The 17,952-nt window shown below is 41.5% G+C and overlaps 1 protein-coding gene and 1 long non-coding RNA gene across 2 annotated transcripts; one reads left to right on the top strand and one right to left on the bottom strand.

The window, feature by feature from the left end:
- The first annotated feature begins 8,695 nt into the window (after positions 1-8,695).
- Positions 8,696-10,614, top strand: LOC135673711 (dof zinc finger protein 2-like). Its single transcript, XM_065182940.1, has 2 exons — positions 8,696-8,852; positions 9,385-10,614. Exons 1-2 carry the CDS (start codon positions 8,826-8,828, stop codon positions 10,261-10,263), a joined length of 906 nt encoding a protein of 301 aa, XP_065039012.1. The 5' UTR covers positions 8,696-8,825; the 3' UTR covers positions 10,264-10,614.
- A 4,119-nt stretch (positions 10,615-14,733) lies between these two features.
- On the bottom strand, positions 14,734-15,838 carry LOC108952892 (uncharacterized). Its single transcript, XR_001978043.2, has 2 exons — positions 15,526-15,838; positions 14,734-15,422 (listed from the first exon to the last, which is right to left on the bottom strand). It is a non-coding gene; the product is annotated as an uncharacterized LOC108952892 (long non-coding RNA).
- Between the last annotated feature and the right edge of the window lie 2,114 nt (positions 15,839-17,952).

Genomic DNA, 17,952 nt, shown 5'->3' with positions numbered 1-17,952 from the left:
AATTGATTTTGTCTATCCATGGCAAAAAAAACCAGTATCCTTTTTGATAGCTTGAGGATTTAAGATCTATGCTATTTATCTGTAAATATTAATTCAAATTTGAGGCTAACGGTTACAAGAGAATTTAATCCATATATGTAACTTCCAAGCAGTAATACGTAATCAGAAATACGTGGCCATTGCTTCCACCAAGGGAACGTGTGAAGGCACCTAATATTGTCTGATAAGTAGCGAACCAAACAATAAGCGGCTCAATAGAAAGTTTGTGGCTAAATTGAACTCTAAAGTACGTGACAAGAGTTGATTAAAGAAATTAAGAGGGAGAAATGCATGATTCTTTGCGGGCTCGATGACTTCTGCGAGAACTCTCTTCTTTGGTTGTTTCGAACGCAACGTGACATGCATGACCATATGATAGATTGTTCGTATACAATAGCACGCCTGCCGGAAAAAGAATATCCCAAAACCCCATGAATATGGAATTCGGCATTTAATTTTTCACTTTCATTTGGATGATTGTGGTAAAATGAAGGGGAAAATGACACATATCTGATGTATATTTTTTAGTTATCTGCTACAGAAGTCCTCAACCCACCAAATTGGGTTCGAAAACGTGATACTTTCCATAATTCTTAACACTTAATCTATAAATTCTTCTACATTATTACAATTTCATTCTTTCTAACAATTAACGAGTTTATATTCTCTTCTTCTACGTTGTAGCTCACTATCATATTTATCAATATCAAGAACTATCGGTTAATTATATATTTTTTATAATTAATCTGATTTAGTATCATAATATTTATATTTTCAAAAGTTACATTAGGATTCTTATACAAAGTAAAACATTAAGATCTCTATATAATATTTAAAAGATAATTTTATAAGATTAAAAATAAAATAATTATTGGAACGACAGATTAAATGTTTTACTTTTATAAATATCTTAATATAACTTTAAAAGTATAAGAATCGAAATAATAAAGATAATTAATTACAAGAAAGAATATATAATTAGCTGGAGAACTACCAAAGAATCTAGTAAATCCTGAGCCATGAGAGTGGTTGGCTCGAGCTTTTAAGAAATCATATCTTTATAATTTTCTTTTAGCTGCATTAACCTTTGGAGCGGGTATTCTAGGTAACAGGAATACGCATTAAATACAAAATCACTGACCTTGGGGAAATATATATGCACACAGATGAAATTTATTTTATAGAGACAATTCAATTTTTGGACTGTCAGATAGCGTGATTTATGAGGTTTGTTCTACTGTACTCAGGCTTAATACTGGGCGGAGCCTTCCATGTTAGACTTAGTTACGGAACACAAAAGGCAACCTTCTCCTGTGTCCTACCTATTCTACCGGTTGTTGAACATTCTATCTTTATCTGTTCATTCGTCAGTCAAAGCTGGTTAACTTTAGGCTGAAATTTGTCCTCCCTACATTTTAAAATGATACAGTATGGAAGAGGGTAACCAAATTTGTGGATTGGTAGGTCTCAATTTATAAAGGAATTACCCAAGTTCTTTAGATGTTTTGTGGTTAATAGTTGGCGGTAACAAACTTTTTTGGTCATGTTTTGTTCGATCAAACGACCGACTAATAGAACATTTTACTCGATGTATGTACCTTTCTTGGTTCCCGTGCTCTCCGTCCATCGGCGTATTCGAAGTCTCTCTCGTCTCCTAATTCTGATCGCAAATGCTTACCGGCGACTAAATTTCCCCTAAAACCTGACGCTACAGGAGGCGGAAGACAGCCTCTTCGACAAGCTTCCCTTTATCCCTGTTCCGCATCAACTTACGCAACCCTTTTGCTTCTATGCTATAGAAATAACTGAACAACGAACAAGGAGAAGAAGAAGCAAGTAATGCAATGTACGAGATGATGAAGTACCTTCTGGGTTTCCTCGGCGTCAACAGGTTCGTCTCCAAATCCGCGGCCGAGGAGGTGACTGTCGCCTCCTCGCCCTCGCCCCCCCACCCCCCCCCCCCAGTTACCGTCATCATCACTAGTAAAAACAAAGAAAAGAAGAAGGAATCAACAAGCGATTAATGGTCCCGATGAGATACATAGAAGGGAGTGATCGATTGATACGAATGCAGGCGCGGGGTCAGGATCGGGGGCCGGCGAGGAGCCTGAAGGCGGCGGCGGAGACCATGGACCTGAGCAGAGCGTGGTTTTCCACCTGAGATGATCGTGCCCTCTCCCGGACTCACCTCCCTCTCCTCCGCGATGCTTTGCCTCCCGCTTCCTCTCCTTTCGTAACCTCATACACAACTAATTTATTTGGTTCCCTAATTCTTCCAGAAGCTTCCAACCAAAAGCAACAAAAGAATCGCAACGGAGAATTAAACTGACGGAGGAAGTTCGCCGTCTCCGATTACGGACGGATTCGAGGTGACGTTGGCCACCAGGCGGGCGATGCCACGCCAGCCTACCGCGCTGTCGAAGCTCGCGAACGTCCACGCAACCGCACAAACTCGGTCACGCGCGAGGTAAGACCAGTTTTGTACGATCTCACGCGATGATGAATAAGACAGCCTTCAGCTAATAAAGGCTACGGGGCCTTCAATGTGACATGAAACAATTGCTCTGATGTTTTATCAGCATTAAATCTATAGCCAACGCAGTAGATGGTCAACGATGTCCTGCTTGCTTATCGGGATGGTCAACTCACACAGTTCATCGACGTACTGTCTTGCGCGATTGACTGTCACTAGGAATGCATAGCAGAAATTTGTACGTGAAAGTAGCCGTGAAGATTTATTATTCTAATATGAGGTAAAACAATAACACAAGTAGCTACATTGATCATTTGTGATCGTGTTAATTCGCTACAGCAATGCTGATGCCTCCATCGCAATTATTTCCACATGCACCGTACAATGAAGGAAGACTAAGCCTCATCTTGTTCGGTGGAGTTCAGCAGCTGCGACTACTCCTGGTAAAGTCTGTTGAAGTGTTCGTCGTCCTCAGAGACCGGGTCACAAGCGAAAGCATGATCCATGGCAGCTCCGGCAAAAGGATCACCGGTTTCATTCATGATGGACCAGAAAATGTTTGATTCCCATGCCCGCGTCCAGGTTTCCTTTGCATGAAGGACCTCCCATCGTAGGATCGGTGAGCATCATTATACTGTCAGAATTACAGATCGTCATGGCTGGTTTAATTCTCGGTGACTTTGGAGTGTAGATCTTGATGCTGCTGGTGGCAGCTCCCTCGAGAGCAGCACCATCTTTCTTCTCGTCATGGCTTTTTTTGGTGCTGTGGTGTTCAGTTCTCTTCTTCCTGTGGTATGCAAGGTGGTCTTCCCTCAAGTAAAACCCTTGATTTCTGAATCTGCTTGTTGGGAAAAAAATTGTTAAAGTGAAATATTTTTTTTTCTAAAATAGATTTCTCGTCAAAATACCAACTTGATATCCAAATAAAAATATCAACCAGCACAACATAAACACGGGATCATAGTCTACCTCAAACTTCTATTATTAATAATAATAATCAATAATAATGATGACAGGTTTACAATAGATCTTCTCTAGAATAACTAGAGGATCACAATAATATCAAGATAATAGATCTTGGTTCTACCATAGTATATCTTCATCACATACGATGGATCTCTTTATAAGAGAATTCTAGATCTCATAAAGAAAAGTATCTTAGATAGGGTAAACTATAGATCAATATCGTTAGGATTGTAGAGTTTGCTGTAAGGATTCTTCACATAAAATTTAGGCTAAAACTGACAACGTTTGATCACCGATCGTTAAGTAGAAACTCAGAAATCTTATTTTCTATGCTATCTCATATCTTTTAATTAATAATTTGATTTGGACTCCCCAATTGTCCAAGCCCACATAGGGCTGGACCAAACATTGCTTACACGGCTGTTTCAGTAGTTCTGTAAGCCAGGCGGCTATCAGAGACCATCGGTTAAGGAGTGAAGTCGGATGATGAGATCTTCCTCGTCGGGCTCGATCTTTCCTCGCTTAATGCCAGGCCTCAGGTAGTTCGTCCATCTCAATCTGCAGCTCTTTCCGCATCTAAGGAGACCTGCAAACAGGTATAGGATCTTGCCTCAGTTCATTTTGCAGTTCCATGTTTTCATGCAACATTCATTCTGATCCATACAGCCGAGGTTAGAGTTCCTCAAAGTATAAACAGTAGAATGCATGATGCCTTATAAGAACAAGAGAAACATAATTTAGAGGATAAGAAGCAGGGTGGGGGAGATCAGGACCAGCTCTTTGAGGAAGAGACCTCCAGTTTCCTTCTCCATGGCACTGGATATACTCGATAAGCAATGCATCTTCCTCAGCAGTCCATGGCCCTTTGTGCAACCCCACCTTGGAACAACAAGGAGCTCTTCCCATTCTTCCCTTCTGTATATGCGAGTGAGACGAGGAGCGTGTAGTTTGTGCATCTGCAGTGCATGGGTGCAGTTTACCCATGTAAATGTCGAGACTCATCAAAATAAGAGTCAAAACTTTTCCTTTTCAGGGCATGTAAAAGAGAAACAGTTTAAAATAACTGTAGATGATCAACCACGAAACTTTTGATGGGGAGACAAGTACGAGGCACTGTCTCCAGTGCTTGGCTCGTTTAATTCGATGTTGAGAAGCCGGCAAGAAATCCACGCTAGTTAAGAGGAGTAACCATCAAGAGAGAGTCCCCTTCGGTCCACCTTTTCCTTTTGACTCGATCGACTCTTCCCGAGCTGTACACTCCTTAATTTCCAATGTTTGGCAGTGCTCGTTTAATTAGATGCACCAGTGTTTTATGTCCCTCACTTAGAACAACCACAACCCTGAAGCTTAAGTTGGTATCCGATCTCGTGCACATTAATTCTATCAATTCACACATGAATAAAAAGAAGATGTTGAAAGGAGATTGATTATGATGATAATTATCTCGCGTTGAAAATGCAGAAGAAAATTTAGTGTCAGTAGGAATAAAATAGTCCACCCTGCTCTTAATTCCAGCCATTAAAAGTCCTCACACAAAAGACAAAGGGAGCCCTGTGCTTTCGTCAAGCATTTCAGTGACCACCTTGGTGATCCTCTCTTTCCCTCGACCACGCGAGATACTGACCGAAGCAGCATGTCTCAACCACAAACAACTTGTTGGACTTTTGGCAGCCACTGAAACGAAAAAGAGACAAAAAGAAAACATGGATGACAACAGTGACAGAACTCGACCAGTTCATTTCTTTGACGCACGGTAATTAGATCCAATGCAGAGGAATGATTCAGCATTGAGTCAATCACAAAAGGAGCTACTATTTAAATACGAGCTGACATAATCAGACGAGCACCTCTTCCTGCAACTTGTCATCTTCCTCAGGAGCGAAAGGAACTCATCAGCTCTAATGTCGTAGAACCGGCAACAAATACGGGCGGTCGAAGTCGTGTCTGCTGATGATGTCTGTATCTACCTAATGATAGCTGCTGCTGCTGTAGCAGTGACCCATGCATTGCATTATAGGCAGTGAGCTTGAAGGGAGACTTGTGGAAGAAGAGGGCTCCAACTCAGGCCTCCTGAGAACTAACCACCTCCCAAGGCCAGCATGCGGCAATCCAGTCCAAAAGAAGCCATACACATAGGACCAACCTCTTGAAAGAAAACAAACTACGGAAGAGAAAATTGAACTCTAATTACAGCGGAAACGAAGGTTGTTGCACTTTGCCATGATCCCACAGAATTATTTCCATATTTCTACTGTGGAATGCTCATCCTGTGACACAAATTATTACATGGCATGCACCAATGGTCAGTGGCAATATCAACATATCATGACCCGAGCCTGATGAACTAATTGGTCAATAATTCTATTAGTTCGAACCACTGATCAAAATATTTAAGTAAAAATTATCATAATACACTTATTGTCCAATGTGGGACTAAGTGGGGTGTCATACTCTCCCCCACTCAATTAAGGATGTTAAGGATCAACATAATTCAGATCAAACTTTAGTATTGTGTATGTGAGGTTTAACTCAGTGGTGGCTCCATGCTCCATCTACGAGTAGCCCTTTCCTACTCAAATACTAGGCCGGCTCTGATATCAAATGTCCTTTCTCGAGTATGATGAGTTAACTGGCTAATAATTCCATTGATCCAAACCACTGACCAAAATATTTAAACGGGAGTTATTATAGTACACTCATTGCCCACTTCCGATGTGAGACTAAGTGGGGTGTCACAGAACAAGTACACAAAACGCTTTGACGATTCATGTCGAATTGAATTCGAGAGAACTAGGAATGCATGCACAGTTCAACACCTCGAGAGCGAGGGAAGGGGCTCGATGATCTCCGTCGTTCACCTATGCATCCATCGTCTGAAGATCGGACGGTGATCCCAACTCTTTGTGAATTATTTGAAGGCAACAAGTAGTGCATGTAATATTTTTTGATTTATGAGAGAAATTTGTTTTAAAAAATAAAAATAATAATCATATAACATTTTTGTCGGAAAACTTATGGCTCAAAGAACGCACAGTATGTGGCGTATTATCACCCACATTGGTATGGCTCAATTTAGGTATGACAGTGGAAGCAAGTTGGGCTTGGATCAAATTCCATCACTTAAGCCTGCAACCAGTTTGGATCTCTCTGACCATGTCAACTAGCAGAAAGAAGAAGAAGAAGAAAAAAAAGTGTTGGCTCCACCGGCCATGTCAACTAGCAGTAGTGTGTGTTGGATACGAATCTATCGGGCTAATCTTCGAGGCATATTAGGTGAGATATGGATAGGAATCCAGATCTCACTAGCTACAACGAATGGCTGCTGCCTGAGAGGACAAAGAATGATGGGGAGCAGATTGAAGTGGTGGTGGGGAAGGATAAAGCAGCGATCAACTCCTGTTGACAATCCGCTGTCATTGTCCTTGTTTGCCTCTCCCTGTATTTGTCTGGCAATAGAATGTTTTGTATGTGATAGGAAAATTAACGGTGCTGCCAACTTGTTCGGCTGCCCAAGCACTGATGTGAGAGGAAAGGCGTGAAATGTCCCTATGCAGCAGGAGCGTGATCCGACGTCCCCTGCTTATCTCATGAAAGGATAACAACGAGGCCGATCTCTCTCTTCCCTTCCTCGAAGTCGTCTAATATATGCAAACTGACGTTTCTTCCACCTTCCTTCGCTCCTTTTATCATACGACTAACTCTGAGTAACTTTCACAATCGTTCTTTCCTGACACCACTCACGGAGGAGCATGCTCACCGGTCATCGTCATTAATGAGCCTTTGAATAATGTAAGAGGTACCTAATTCGTCGTTGGAATCGTGTCACCGTCCGCCTAAATATAAAAACTAACCATTAAATCAAGTTAAACTCTTTTAAACTCTATTAAATTTTTTCTCGTTCCTCTACTAACTTAATCATCGGAGGGGTCGAATCGAGACATCTCCTAATACTAATCATTTGTGTAGGGATCTCGACGAAGCTAAGACACGCGTCGGGGCGGCACCGAATCCTCCTCGACAAGAAGACAACTTCTTAGGACAACCTTAAATTAGCCTCCACAAAAAAGCAGTACCTCGGGATCCCACATGCCGACTGAACTAACTGTTCGGATCATCCTCACATGACTTCCATGAGTCTCTTGGACGAACTTACACTTTCAAATTAGGCCATGTTGACTCCACTGTCAATGGCATCAAAACAACAATAGTATCCATATGAAATCTCCCTTTTTTTTAATTGTAATAGTTTCTAGTTAGATAATATAAATTAGAAGGCTAGATATAGTAAGAATATAAACCAATAGATTTTGTATTCTTATGTTTAAGCTAGAATTCATTAGCGAAGAACACCATGACCTTAATAGATGATTTTGTAGAGTTAAGCAGATGTCATGACCATGACCTTAACCTAACATGAATATAGTGGAAAAGAACATGTCAATCAAGGTGAGCAAGGGTTTTAAAGAACCATAGAACATGTCGCTAAAACATGTTAAGCTTTCAAGCAATGGTGCAGTGGACAAACAGAGACGCCAAAACAATTGACATCAGACACATATAACCTCGGGTAGAGGAGGTTAATCTCGCAACCTAAAAAGAAGTCAAGCTCAAAGGACACAATGATATATACCACCTACAATCTATGACATTTTTTCCTCCTTATATTTTGATTGAAAGAGGCATTTGGACAACCTGAAAGGGAGGGGATGAGGAGAACCGGGCAGGGGGGATGGATTTAGGTCTCGTGTTCATACTCGATTTGACTTAAGGGGTGTCTCGAAACACTTCTCAAGTCTAATCCCAAACCCGATTCAATCGTATATGAATCCGATTTAAGTTGGCCTGGGGTTAGGTCTGCAGTATCCAATTGAAGTTAAAGCATCTGTAACCCTGAAGTAGAGAGAGAGAGAGAGAGAGAGAGAGAGAGAGAGAGAGAGGACGATATTTGAATTGGGTTATTCCTTTGGTTTACGTAAAAAGAAAGATAAGGTGGTGTTCAGAATAATTTTCTAATAATTAATTGGAGAACCTTAAATATTGGTCTGAGTGGTTCTCTGATGTTTAAGATGATATTTCAGATCCACATATCGAAAGTTGAGGGTTCGAAACTGACACACTATGAGCGTAGAAACAGCAATGGACAAACATATGATTACACAAACAGGAATTTTAAGCATTTAAAGTGGAAATAGGACAAATAGTTTAATATTGCGGTATAGAATCATCCACCACCACCTCTCTCACAAGATATGAGAGGCAGCCACCACATCACAATCCATTCTGGTCAGCTGCCGGCATTCCGCTCCTCAGAATAGCCTCCTCGTCTTCTTCTTCTGTGAAGCTTTGCATGGATACTCCCCGGTGGCGTCCTCAGGTAATGTTAGCCCATGAACCTTGGTAATTTGCTTGATCTGTTCTTCCTTCCTTTTCTTTTAGATCTGTATATCAATCTTTCGTGGAGAGGATCTGCTGAATTCTTCTGTGTTGACCATTTTATGTCTTCTATCCAATGCTGCATCATCTTTTCTCTCTCTCTCTCTCGTCCTTTCCTTCGGCCTTAAGCTTTTAATTATGTCAACCCCACTCCTTTTGCTCAGCGAACCACTTTGTTCATCCTTTACCTTGTCTTCTTGCTTTCTCTTTATCGGATGCCATAAAGCAGTGGCATGAAAAGCAAGGCTTTGCTTTGATATGGCCCAAAGTGTGTGCACGTAATTTCCCTTTCATCTTTTCCTGGCTTTCTCTCCCATCTATAGTCTTCTGTCCTCTGACTTGGTTTCTTCAGAGATCCGTCAATGGCTATGTGTGATCTGATGCGTGTGTGACTGCTTAAGCGCCGATCCCTCCCTCTCTGTCTCTGATTTGGTTTGTCCATATGGGGATTTGGATCTGTTGGCGCTCTCCAGGCCGAAGGGCTGGTCGATCCCCTGCTGCAGGACTTTGCTTTCTCCACCGACAAAGGCGACACCTGCACCACTACCAGGCCGCAGGCGGCGGAGAGGAGGCCAAGGCCACACAAGGAGCAGGCCCTCGGCTGCCCCCGGTGCAACTCCACCAACACCAAGTTCTGCTACTACAACAACTACAGCCTCGCCCAGCCCCGCTACTACTGCAGGACTTGCCGGAGGTATTGGACCGACGGTGGGTCTCTGAGGAATGTCCCTGTGGGCGGCGTCTCCAGAAAGAACAAGAGATCCTCTCTCTTCACCACTGCCGCCGCCGCCAACTCTTCCTCCTCTGCCTCGATGACAGCCGCGTTAGCTACTGTCTCGACTTCCAAGAAGTTGCATGCTGACCGCGTCCCTCCATCCATCTCTCTCTCCACCAGCTCCGAAGCTCCAAAGTTCCACGAGGGACACGGCCGCAACCTGGCGTTCCGCCAACATGGCCTCCCCGAGCACAGTGACTTCCCCACCTTAGAAAGCAGCAGTGGTCGTGCCGCTGTCGGTGCCCTCTCTGCCATCGAGTTACTGTTGGTGCCCAATGCAAGAGGCATCGGGCCGTTCATGCCGATGCCGATGCCATTATCGGATTACTCGACTGGATTTGGACTCAAAGAATTCAGGCCACCTACCCTTAGTTTTCCTTATGGAATCAGTGGAGGCAGTAGTGGCGGGTATGAGCGCTTGCGGGGTGTGCAGGAGAGTGATGATGGTAAGCTGCTGTTACCTTTCGAGGACTTAAAGCCAGTAGTCGATTCAAACAATGTTGCAGATAGGGGAAAAGCCGCCGGGGATCCTCCCAGGTTCTGGAATGGCAACATCGGAGGAGGAGGCTCATGGTAGAACAAAAAGTGAGAGAGAAAACCCTTCCGAGTGTACTCTAACAAGTGAATGTGTTTGCATACCCAATTTCAATTCCCGATGGAGGCACACATGCAGGAAGGATCACATGATGCATTGGTTCCTTATCCTTTTACTGTGGCTATATGAAGCCTCATTTTGTGTGGGCTTCAAATGGTTGTCTTGCAGGTTAAACATCAATAGAGGAAGAAGGAAAGAAGCATGTGATGCGCACCGTATGAATAGAAGAGAAGGGAGAAAGGAAAGAGCTGTGGCTTGCTTGTTTACATCAGGAACACAAGGAATTGGATGTTTGCATTCATGACTCACTTCAAGTATATGCTTTTTGTTCTCCCTTCCTGTCTTCTGCTCTCGGATGCCATTCACCATGCTGAAAGCATCGTCACTATACATCGGGGGAAGGCTGCGAGTCTGTCTCACCAAAAAGCTCCTCACCTAATGATTCCATGCATGATTACAGCTTTCTTTCTACACATTGGCAGACTACGTGCAACGATTCATGAAGAATTAGAAAACTCCATTAATTCTCATATATGAGTCGTGCATAGATGCAGAGATTTTTGTCCAAGAATTCATGTATCCAACTTACGACTATGCATCTTCAAATCTCAGTGTAATGAAATCGTTGATAATGAATGGGACGAGGTTGATTCCGAGGGAGAAGATAAAATTGTTGCTAGTTCTGAAAGAAATAGCACAATCAAAAGATCTCTATCCAAACACCTGCAATCAGAAGTCAACTATGTGCCATGGAATCCCATTACATCCAATCATGCCAAAAGAACAATATCCCATGCCTACTCCACCCCCATTCAAGATTCAATATCAAAAGAAGGGATTCAAATCTCTTGGTATGACCTTTTAGTTTTCACCGTGGCGTTGGCATGGATTATAAGTGATTAGGGTGTTCTGCTGCATATGAGCATAACCATCTCGTGCATTGTGCTATTTGATGTCCTTTAGGACAAAAGAACTTAGACTTCACCACAAATGAACGCTTTGATATGATTATTAATTATATGATCAAAGCCAAGCCAAAGATTTTTCGCCCTATAATAAATTAACGCTTTGATGTGATTATTAATTATATGATCATATCATAGATATTTAGATTACATGATTCTATCATAAAATATATTATAGATATGATTGAAATTTGATTGTGGTTATTGGTTAATAAAAAAATTTAATTATGATAGTATTTCTCAAGAGATGACGACGGACACTTGTTTATAAAATGATAGACCTTCTAGAAACGAAACAATTATTTATTGAGAGGTTAATCTTCTTATCTCCCCTTTGTCCCTAATCATCACTCTAATCATTACTTATAGTAGTCCTGTGAATGATAAAAAGAGAGGAGACGACGATTCTAGTTCTTCTTGCAAATCAATATTGCTATAGTTTTCGAAACCGATGACGATGTACTTACAGATCATATAAAGACTTCTGAATAGCATCGAAAGGTACACATCATATATTTGATCTATTATTATTTAATTTTTATTTTTGACATTAAAAATTTACACATAACAGTAGTATAAACCATGATTTTTATACTTATAAGATAACCAAGGAGCTTAGGATGTTTTAAAAGGGTCTAAAAAGTAATATAAAAATAAATCATGAATGAAATTAAATTTGCTAGTGAAAATTTAAAATAAATTGATAACATCCGATCGTTGAGCTAATTATAGATTGTTCTTTATACTTAGATCATATTAGCATCGCGATCTTTGTATTTAAAAAAATTATATTAGGATCTCTATAATTCTAAAAATAAAATAAATAATATAATTTACTATAATGTCATCAACTGTATTAACGAAAAACATAGCACGTGACACTAAGTGATGGGTAAAAAGATAGTTTTAATATCTCTTATATTTTCAATTATTTTACTAGTAAAAAGATAATTTTAACCTCCCACGTGTTGAAAATGGAAGAGATATTAAAATTATTTTTTACCCATCATTTCCGGATCTAACACGTGGTGTCACATGTTATGTTTTTTTTATCAATGTAGCTGACGACATTAGGATATATGAGGTTATTTGTTTTACTTTCAAAAATATAGAGATGTACATATATGACAAAGAAAAAGCACAAACTATAACACACCAAAGCTTGAAATTAGTTTGATTGATACAATGTCATTCATTAAATTTACACCTTAAAAACTCCTTTCCGTAGGTACTACCTATCGGTATGAATCTTGATAATTTAAGGTTATAAATGGTTTTCGATTGGCCATATAAGCTAGGTCATTCATATCAATTATAACATATTTAAAAAAGATAAAAATATTAAAAAATAAAATATTTATACATAAAATTATGTGATACCTAGATGAATAAGCTATGATGCATAAGGATTAAAATGTCTAGTGAATAAAAAAATAATAACAAATATCCATACTATATCACATTTTTTTAAATTTTTTTTAATCAATTCTATCTTAAATATGATATTATTTTATTTATGTATTTATATTAAATTTGTATAACACTAATATCTTTAAGTGTATATTAATCTTCATATAACATTTTCTTTATTGGACTACTGGTCTCTATCTAAAACATAATGTGTCATTTACATCATCTAGATTCATTTATTATTATTATTTTTCCCCTCTACTGCAAAACCCATGATAACCTTTTTTTCTTTTTTTTTCTATTGCACATTATTAGTTCATCTTCATGTCTGCTGTGTTGATTGTTATTTGAAGAAAAACTATTAAATATATTTGTCTTGTTATTTATATTATAATAAATAGATGTATTTGCTGAAAGTTTATTATTATAGATTTGATCATCCCAAACATGAACACAAGTACTTTTATACATGTGTGGATCGGATATGTGGCATGCATATATTATGGCAGAACATGGCTATGGAATCTTGTGTTGTTTTGTAATTAATATCTACAACGAAAGGTACAATAAATAGCCTATTATTATTATTATTATTATTATTATTATTATTGCTTATTTATATTCTCGATCATTGAGAGAGCCTTTTAGTTGTCATTGGATGCAATGAACTGCGCGGTGGAATTAAAAGGGTGCTTGCCGCACATCAACAAGAGTTGAGATGGAAAGATGTTTGTAATGCTTGCTAGAAATCCACTCATAAATCGCAACCTTCACTCTTGAATCACGGCTTGTCGTTCTCCCGCCTTGCTTCGATTTAGAGTTGGACAGACCAAACTGCTGCTATTAGCTCAACTTCCGTCAACCCGTTTGCTTAAATTCCCACCACCGAAGGACTGCATTCCAAGGCCAAGCAGCGGTCGTGGGCTCCCTTGTAATCACCAACGAGGAGAGGGAAGGCGCCGAGATCATTCACGGAACGGCGGAATGCTACCGGCACGCGGTCACGACGCTGGAGGAAGCAAGCGCGTCCTCCCGGTGAGGAACCTCGAGGAGTGCGGGTGGGTGAAGGAGGCGGACGAGAGAGATGACGGGGGTGAGGAGCAAGCGGGTCCCTCCTGCTGTGGGTGCCCATCGTCGCCGAAATAAGCATCCACGAGGGGGGAGACAAGATCCACTTCAAGTCCGCGGTGGGGATCGGCAGGTCTTTCCGGTTTCCCCGTCTCTCGGCCTTCGTCCACGAGGAGAAGCAGCAGCAGCCCGAGTGAGAGATGGATGCCTGAGACCGTCATACGATTCCATAGCAGGAATGTGTATGCTAATATGCGTTTGAGATTGGATGTCATGTGATGGTTAATATGAATTAGACGTATGATTTAGCACATGGAAGAACGTCCATTTCCTAATCTACATATCTATGCGGTTCACAACATAGGTGTCGTGGGTGACCGAGGACTAGATTCCAAGGTGGTCTTCTCGAGCCCTCGTGCTTAGCAACAAAGCATTTATCTTCCTCCCTGAGTTGAGATGGACGCGAGAGGGTGAGGGTTCCCAGGAGAAAGGTTGTCAGGTGATGTGAGTGAGAGATGGGATCCAATGCATGAACGAGAGAGGTCGACACAGTCTTATTGAGGGTGGGTTCGGTCCTCCCTCTTTTTCCTCCCCCACCCAATAAACCCTAATAACAACTCCATAGGCCTAAACCCTAGGTTGGCCATGAGCACAGGACGTATCTTTCTTTCCACTGTAGTTCCACAGTCCTCCCTTTGAGACACGATTCCCAGGAGCTACATGTCGAATACCACACATGCCCTCTCAGCTCTTACATTTGTTGGGAACCCATTGATTATAATCATACGAAAACTACAGCAGGTGTGGTGTCAGAATTAGTGCACTTGTTCTACATGCATGTTGATGCATGAAGATAGTGATTCATGGGTAACTGGTGCTGATAATGCCCAACATCTCCCACACAGAATTCCAAGACACTTAATATTAGCTAATATCAGATCGTGTGGTCTGTCAGAGAAGTCGATTGCGGGACAAAGAGGTGCTTAGAAGATCATGTACCTGAAAGAGATTTGACCACAGATCTGATAACATTATTTGCTCATCATCTTCAACCCTACATTTCAGTGTTCTTGGAAAACGAAGTATAGCATGTGAAAACTGCAACATTAGTTCATGATGCTACAAGGTCAAAATCAAGACAGAAGCATGGAGCAGTAGGGTAACATCTCCTAGTTTTCGATCAATACAGACCCATCTGAAACGTGACTCGAGAATCAGAAATGAAGGACAGAATCTATATATAAGAACGGACATATGGATCTGCAGGTTTTCAGGGGGTTAGAGAGAACGAGATATATGTATGATATATCATTTCTTTAGGCATGAGAAAGATGAAAATGAGCAGGAAAAGAAGTGGATGAGAGAGATGTGAGAAGAAGGTTGATGATGTGAGGAGGCCACAAGAGGTTATGTGATCGACAAACCTACATGTGGTAGTGAACATACAGATAGATGACTGTCGATCTTTGGAGAAGATCTACGAGAGCTTACAAGACGATCTTTGACGAGATCATCGAGGCTTAGGGTCATCTATGTTGAGGTGTGGTGGTAGATCCGGGGAAGAAAAGAGGAAGGGAGAGATGGCTTGCGGTGGTAATGATAAGATAATGATGAAACCCTTTTGGTGGTCCTGTCAGTTCAGAAGAACGGCAAAAGAAAGACAGAAGCATCATCATTACACCAATCTGCTTCTCCTCTCTCCTCCGCGGTGGATCGTCGAGAAACAACGAAGCCAAGTTAGCTAAAAGAAAGCAAAGAGCAGATCATCACAACCCAAAAAACTCTACGGTTGATTGCAGACCTAACCTGTGCATGGATCTCGGAAAACTCATGATTGCCGAAGACGGAAGCTATGATTGGGGGGAATGAAGCCTGGTCCGAGATCACCAAACGTAAAAGAAGGGAAAAGAAGATAGCAGATCTATCCATCTATCTCTCTAGTTTGGTAGATTCCTCGACCCAGACAACATTCCCCGCAAAGGAAAAGCTTCCTGCTTCTTGTTCTTTCTTCCCCTCAAGTCTCGCTGAGCGAGGGTGGTGAGCGATGATAGCTGACATGATTACCAGCGAGAGACAGAGGGAGGGGGAGAGAGAGAAAGAGAGAGAGAGTACTTGGTGTTGTTGTTGGGAAGGGGAAGATAAATAGCAAAAGGAGGAATGGGAGAGGAGGGGAGGAGTAAAGACACAATAAATTAAGCAGCAGGTGGCCCAAACCTCCAGCTGGGTTTCAGACAGCTCTCTCTCTCTCTCTCTCTCTCTCTCTCTCTATCAGATGTAATCCTTGGGATGTGGTGGTCCCTCATCTACCGTTTACTTTGATCAGAACGGTGGGTGATTGATAGGCAGCTGAGGAATGAGAGGCCCGCAGAAACCCTAGACATGGAAGAGGGTGAGGTACAACACCTTCACCTATCCATGCATGGTTTAGTATGTGCGGGCTTTGGGCCTTCAGATCTCTTCTGAAGCTTTTCATATGACCACTGGGCCTCCATCCTCAAATTATATGCATGTTAGTATGAATCCATACCAGACGCAGTCAAAATGCACTTACAGGGCTTTGGGAATCTTCACATTCATCGTCTCCAAGTCTTGCATGAGAAGGTAGGTGGTGGAGAGTTATGGATGATTGGCTTTCACACAAGTTATTGTTCGAGTACTTAGCATACGTAGCACTGCAGAAAAGAAGAAACAATGAATGTGCGTGGCTGCCATGTATGCGTCCATCCATCCATCCATCCATCCATCAACGCGCCATCACAACGCAACAACACGTAAAGGTCAGCTCCTACCTCTGCACCTACACAACATCGCGGCTATACATGTGTTGTGTGATATAGTACCACTATTATACGTAACAGTAGTAGAGAGGGGACGTCCTTCTGTCTCTGTTGGTGTGCGCGGAATCCGAAACATAGACCACTGTTCTTAGGAAACTGCTCCTCTCTATCTTTAAATGACTCTTGTCGGGTCTACGAGGAGGGAGGAGGAAAAGCTGTGGGGGAGTGGTTGAGGAGGACGAGTGTTGGTATACGAGGGCCTTAAATGGCTTCGTCACAGGGGATGCATTCGATTGGACGGGGGAGGGGAGCGGAGTGGAGTGGGTGTGTGGTGTTCCGTGTCGTGGGATTTTGGGCTCATGGAGCGGGAGACATCGTTAGCGCATACATATCGCGTCTTATGCGGCGCGATTCATGTCGAGAGAGAGAGAGAGAGAGAGAGAGAGAGAGAGGAGGTGGAGTGAGCCAAACGCGTCAAATCAGCATTTTGACTTTGTGAAACGCGCGATGGATCGGTTCAATCACGTCGGTCGGTCATGGAATGGTTAGTGTCCGGGTCGAGCGAAGGATTCGAACGTCATATTCCCGTCATCCTTCTGTCCTTCGCAATCTACTCGTTCCGGATGACACCTGCACTATAAAAATAAAAAAATTATTAATGTCTTGTGATTATGATGTGGAGTCGTCCACGATGAAAATCGTTTTCTTTTAACTTATTATCTGTATAAAAATTAAAATCGGGAGAAGCTTTCCGAGTCTGTTCCTCCGACGATTAAGTTAGGCATAAGCTTCTCTAGATTAAAATTCTCGATTTTGTATCATTTTACCCAGAGTCGAGGATGTGATTTTATACCTATGAGATAGAATATTTCATAAAGATTTCATAAGAGAGGTAGTTTGTATTCGATCCGAACTGCCCTTGAACTCCAAAAATATTCCATGAATATTTCATAAGGGTGGTAGTTTGTAATTGACTTGAGCTGCCCCTTAGACTCACGAGAATAATTATATGAATATTTCATATGAGAGGTAGTTGGTAATCGACCCGAGTTATCTTTTGGACTCCTAACCATACGAATAAGCAAGTGTCAGATCATCTAGGCCTTACGTGATGCTTGCATAACGGGTAATGATTGGCTGATTGTATATTTCATATCATTTATTCTGCTTGAAGGCATGCTTTATGGCTCTTGCGAGAGGGGTTCGAAGCTTATTTTTTAGTTCGTCTGACACGTATCCCTGACCTCTTTGTTAGCATGATGTGGCCCTAGGAGCATTAAGGATCTCGTATTACAGGTTAGGTTTTCCTAATTTAGGTATTTCAAGTACATTTGGTCTTATGCCTCTTTTGTAATGGATTTATCTTTTTCTCGACTTATATGTTTTGGGCACATTTGATCTTGTGCCTTCATCATAACGGATTTCGCTTAGCTCTGGTCATATTTTTCTTG

This window comes from Musa acuminata, chromosome BXJ1-5 (genome assembly GCF_036884655.1).
Source record: "Musa acuminata AAA Group cultivar baxijiao chromosome BXJ1-5, Cavendish_Baxijiao_AAA, whole genome shotgun sequence".
Taxonomy (NCBI): domain Eukaryota; kingdom Viridiplantae; phylum Streptophyta; class Magnoliopsida; order Zingiberales; family Musaceae; genus Musa; species Musa acuminata.
The sequence above is the reverse complement of the archived record's forward strand: the minus strand, read 5'-3'. Positions and strand labels throughout refer to the sequence as shown.

Excerpts from the sequence above, each read along its gene's own strand:
- LOC135673711 (XM_065182940.1), top strand. The coding sequence starts at position 8,826 with ATGGATACTCCCCGGTGGCGTCCTCAG. Across the intron at positions 8,853-9,384 it reads CTCCCCGGTGGCGTCCTCAG|GCCGAAGGGCTGGTCGATCC; the intron begins GTAATGTTAGCC and ends GGCGCTCTCCAG.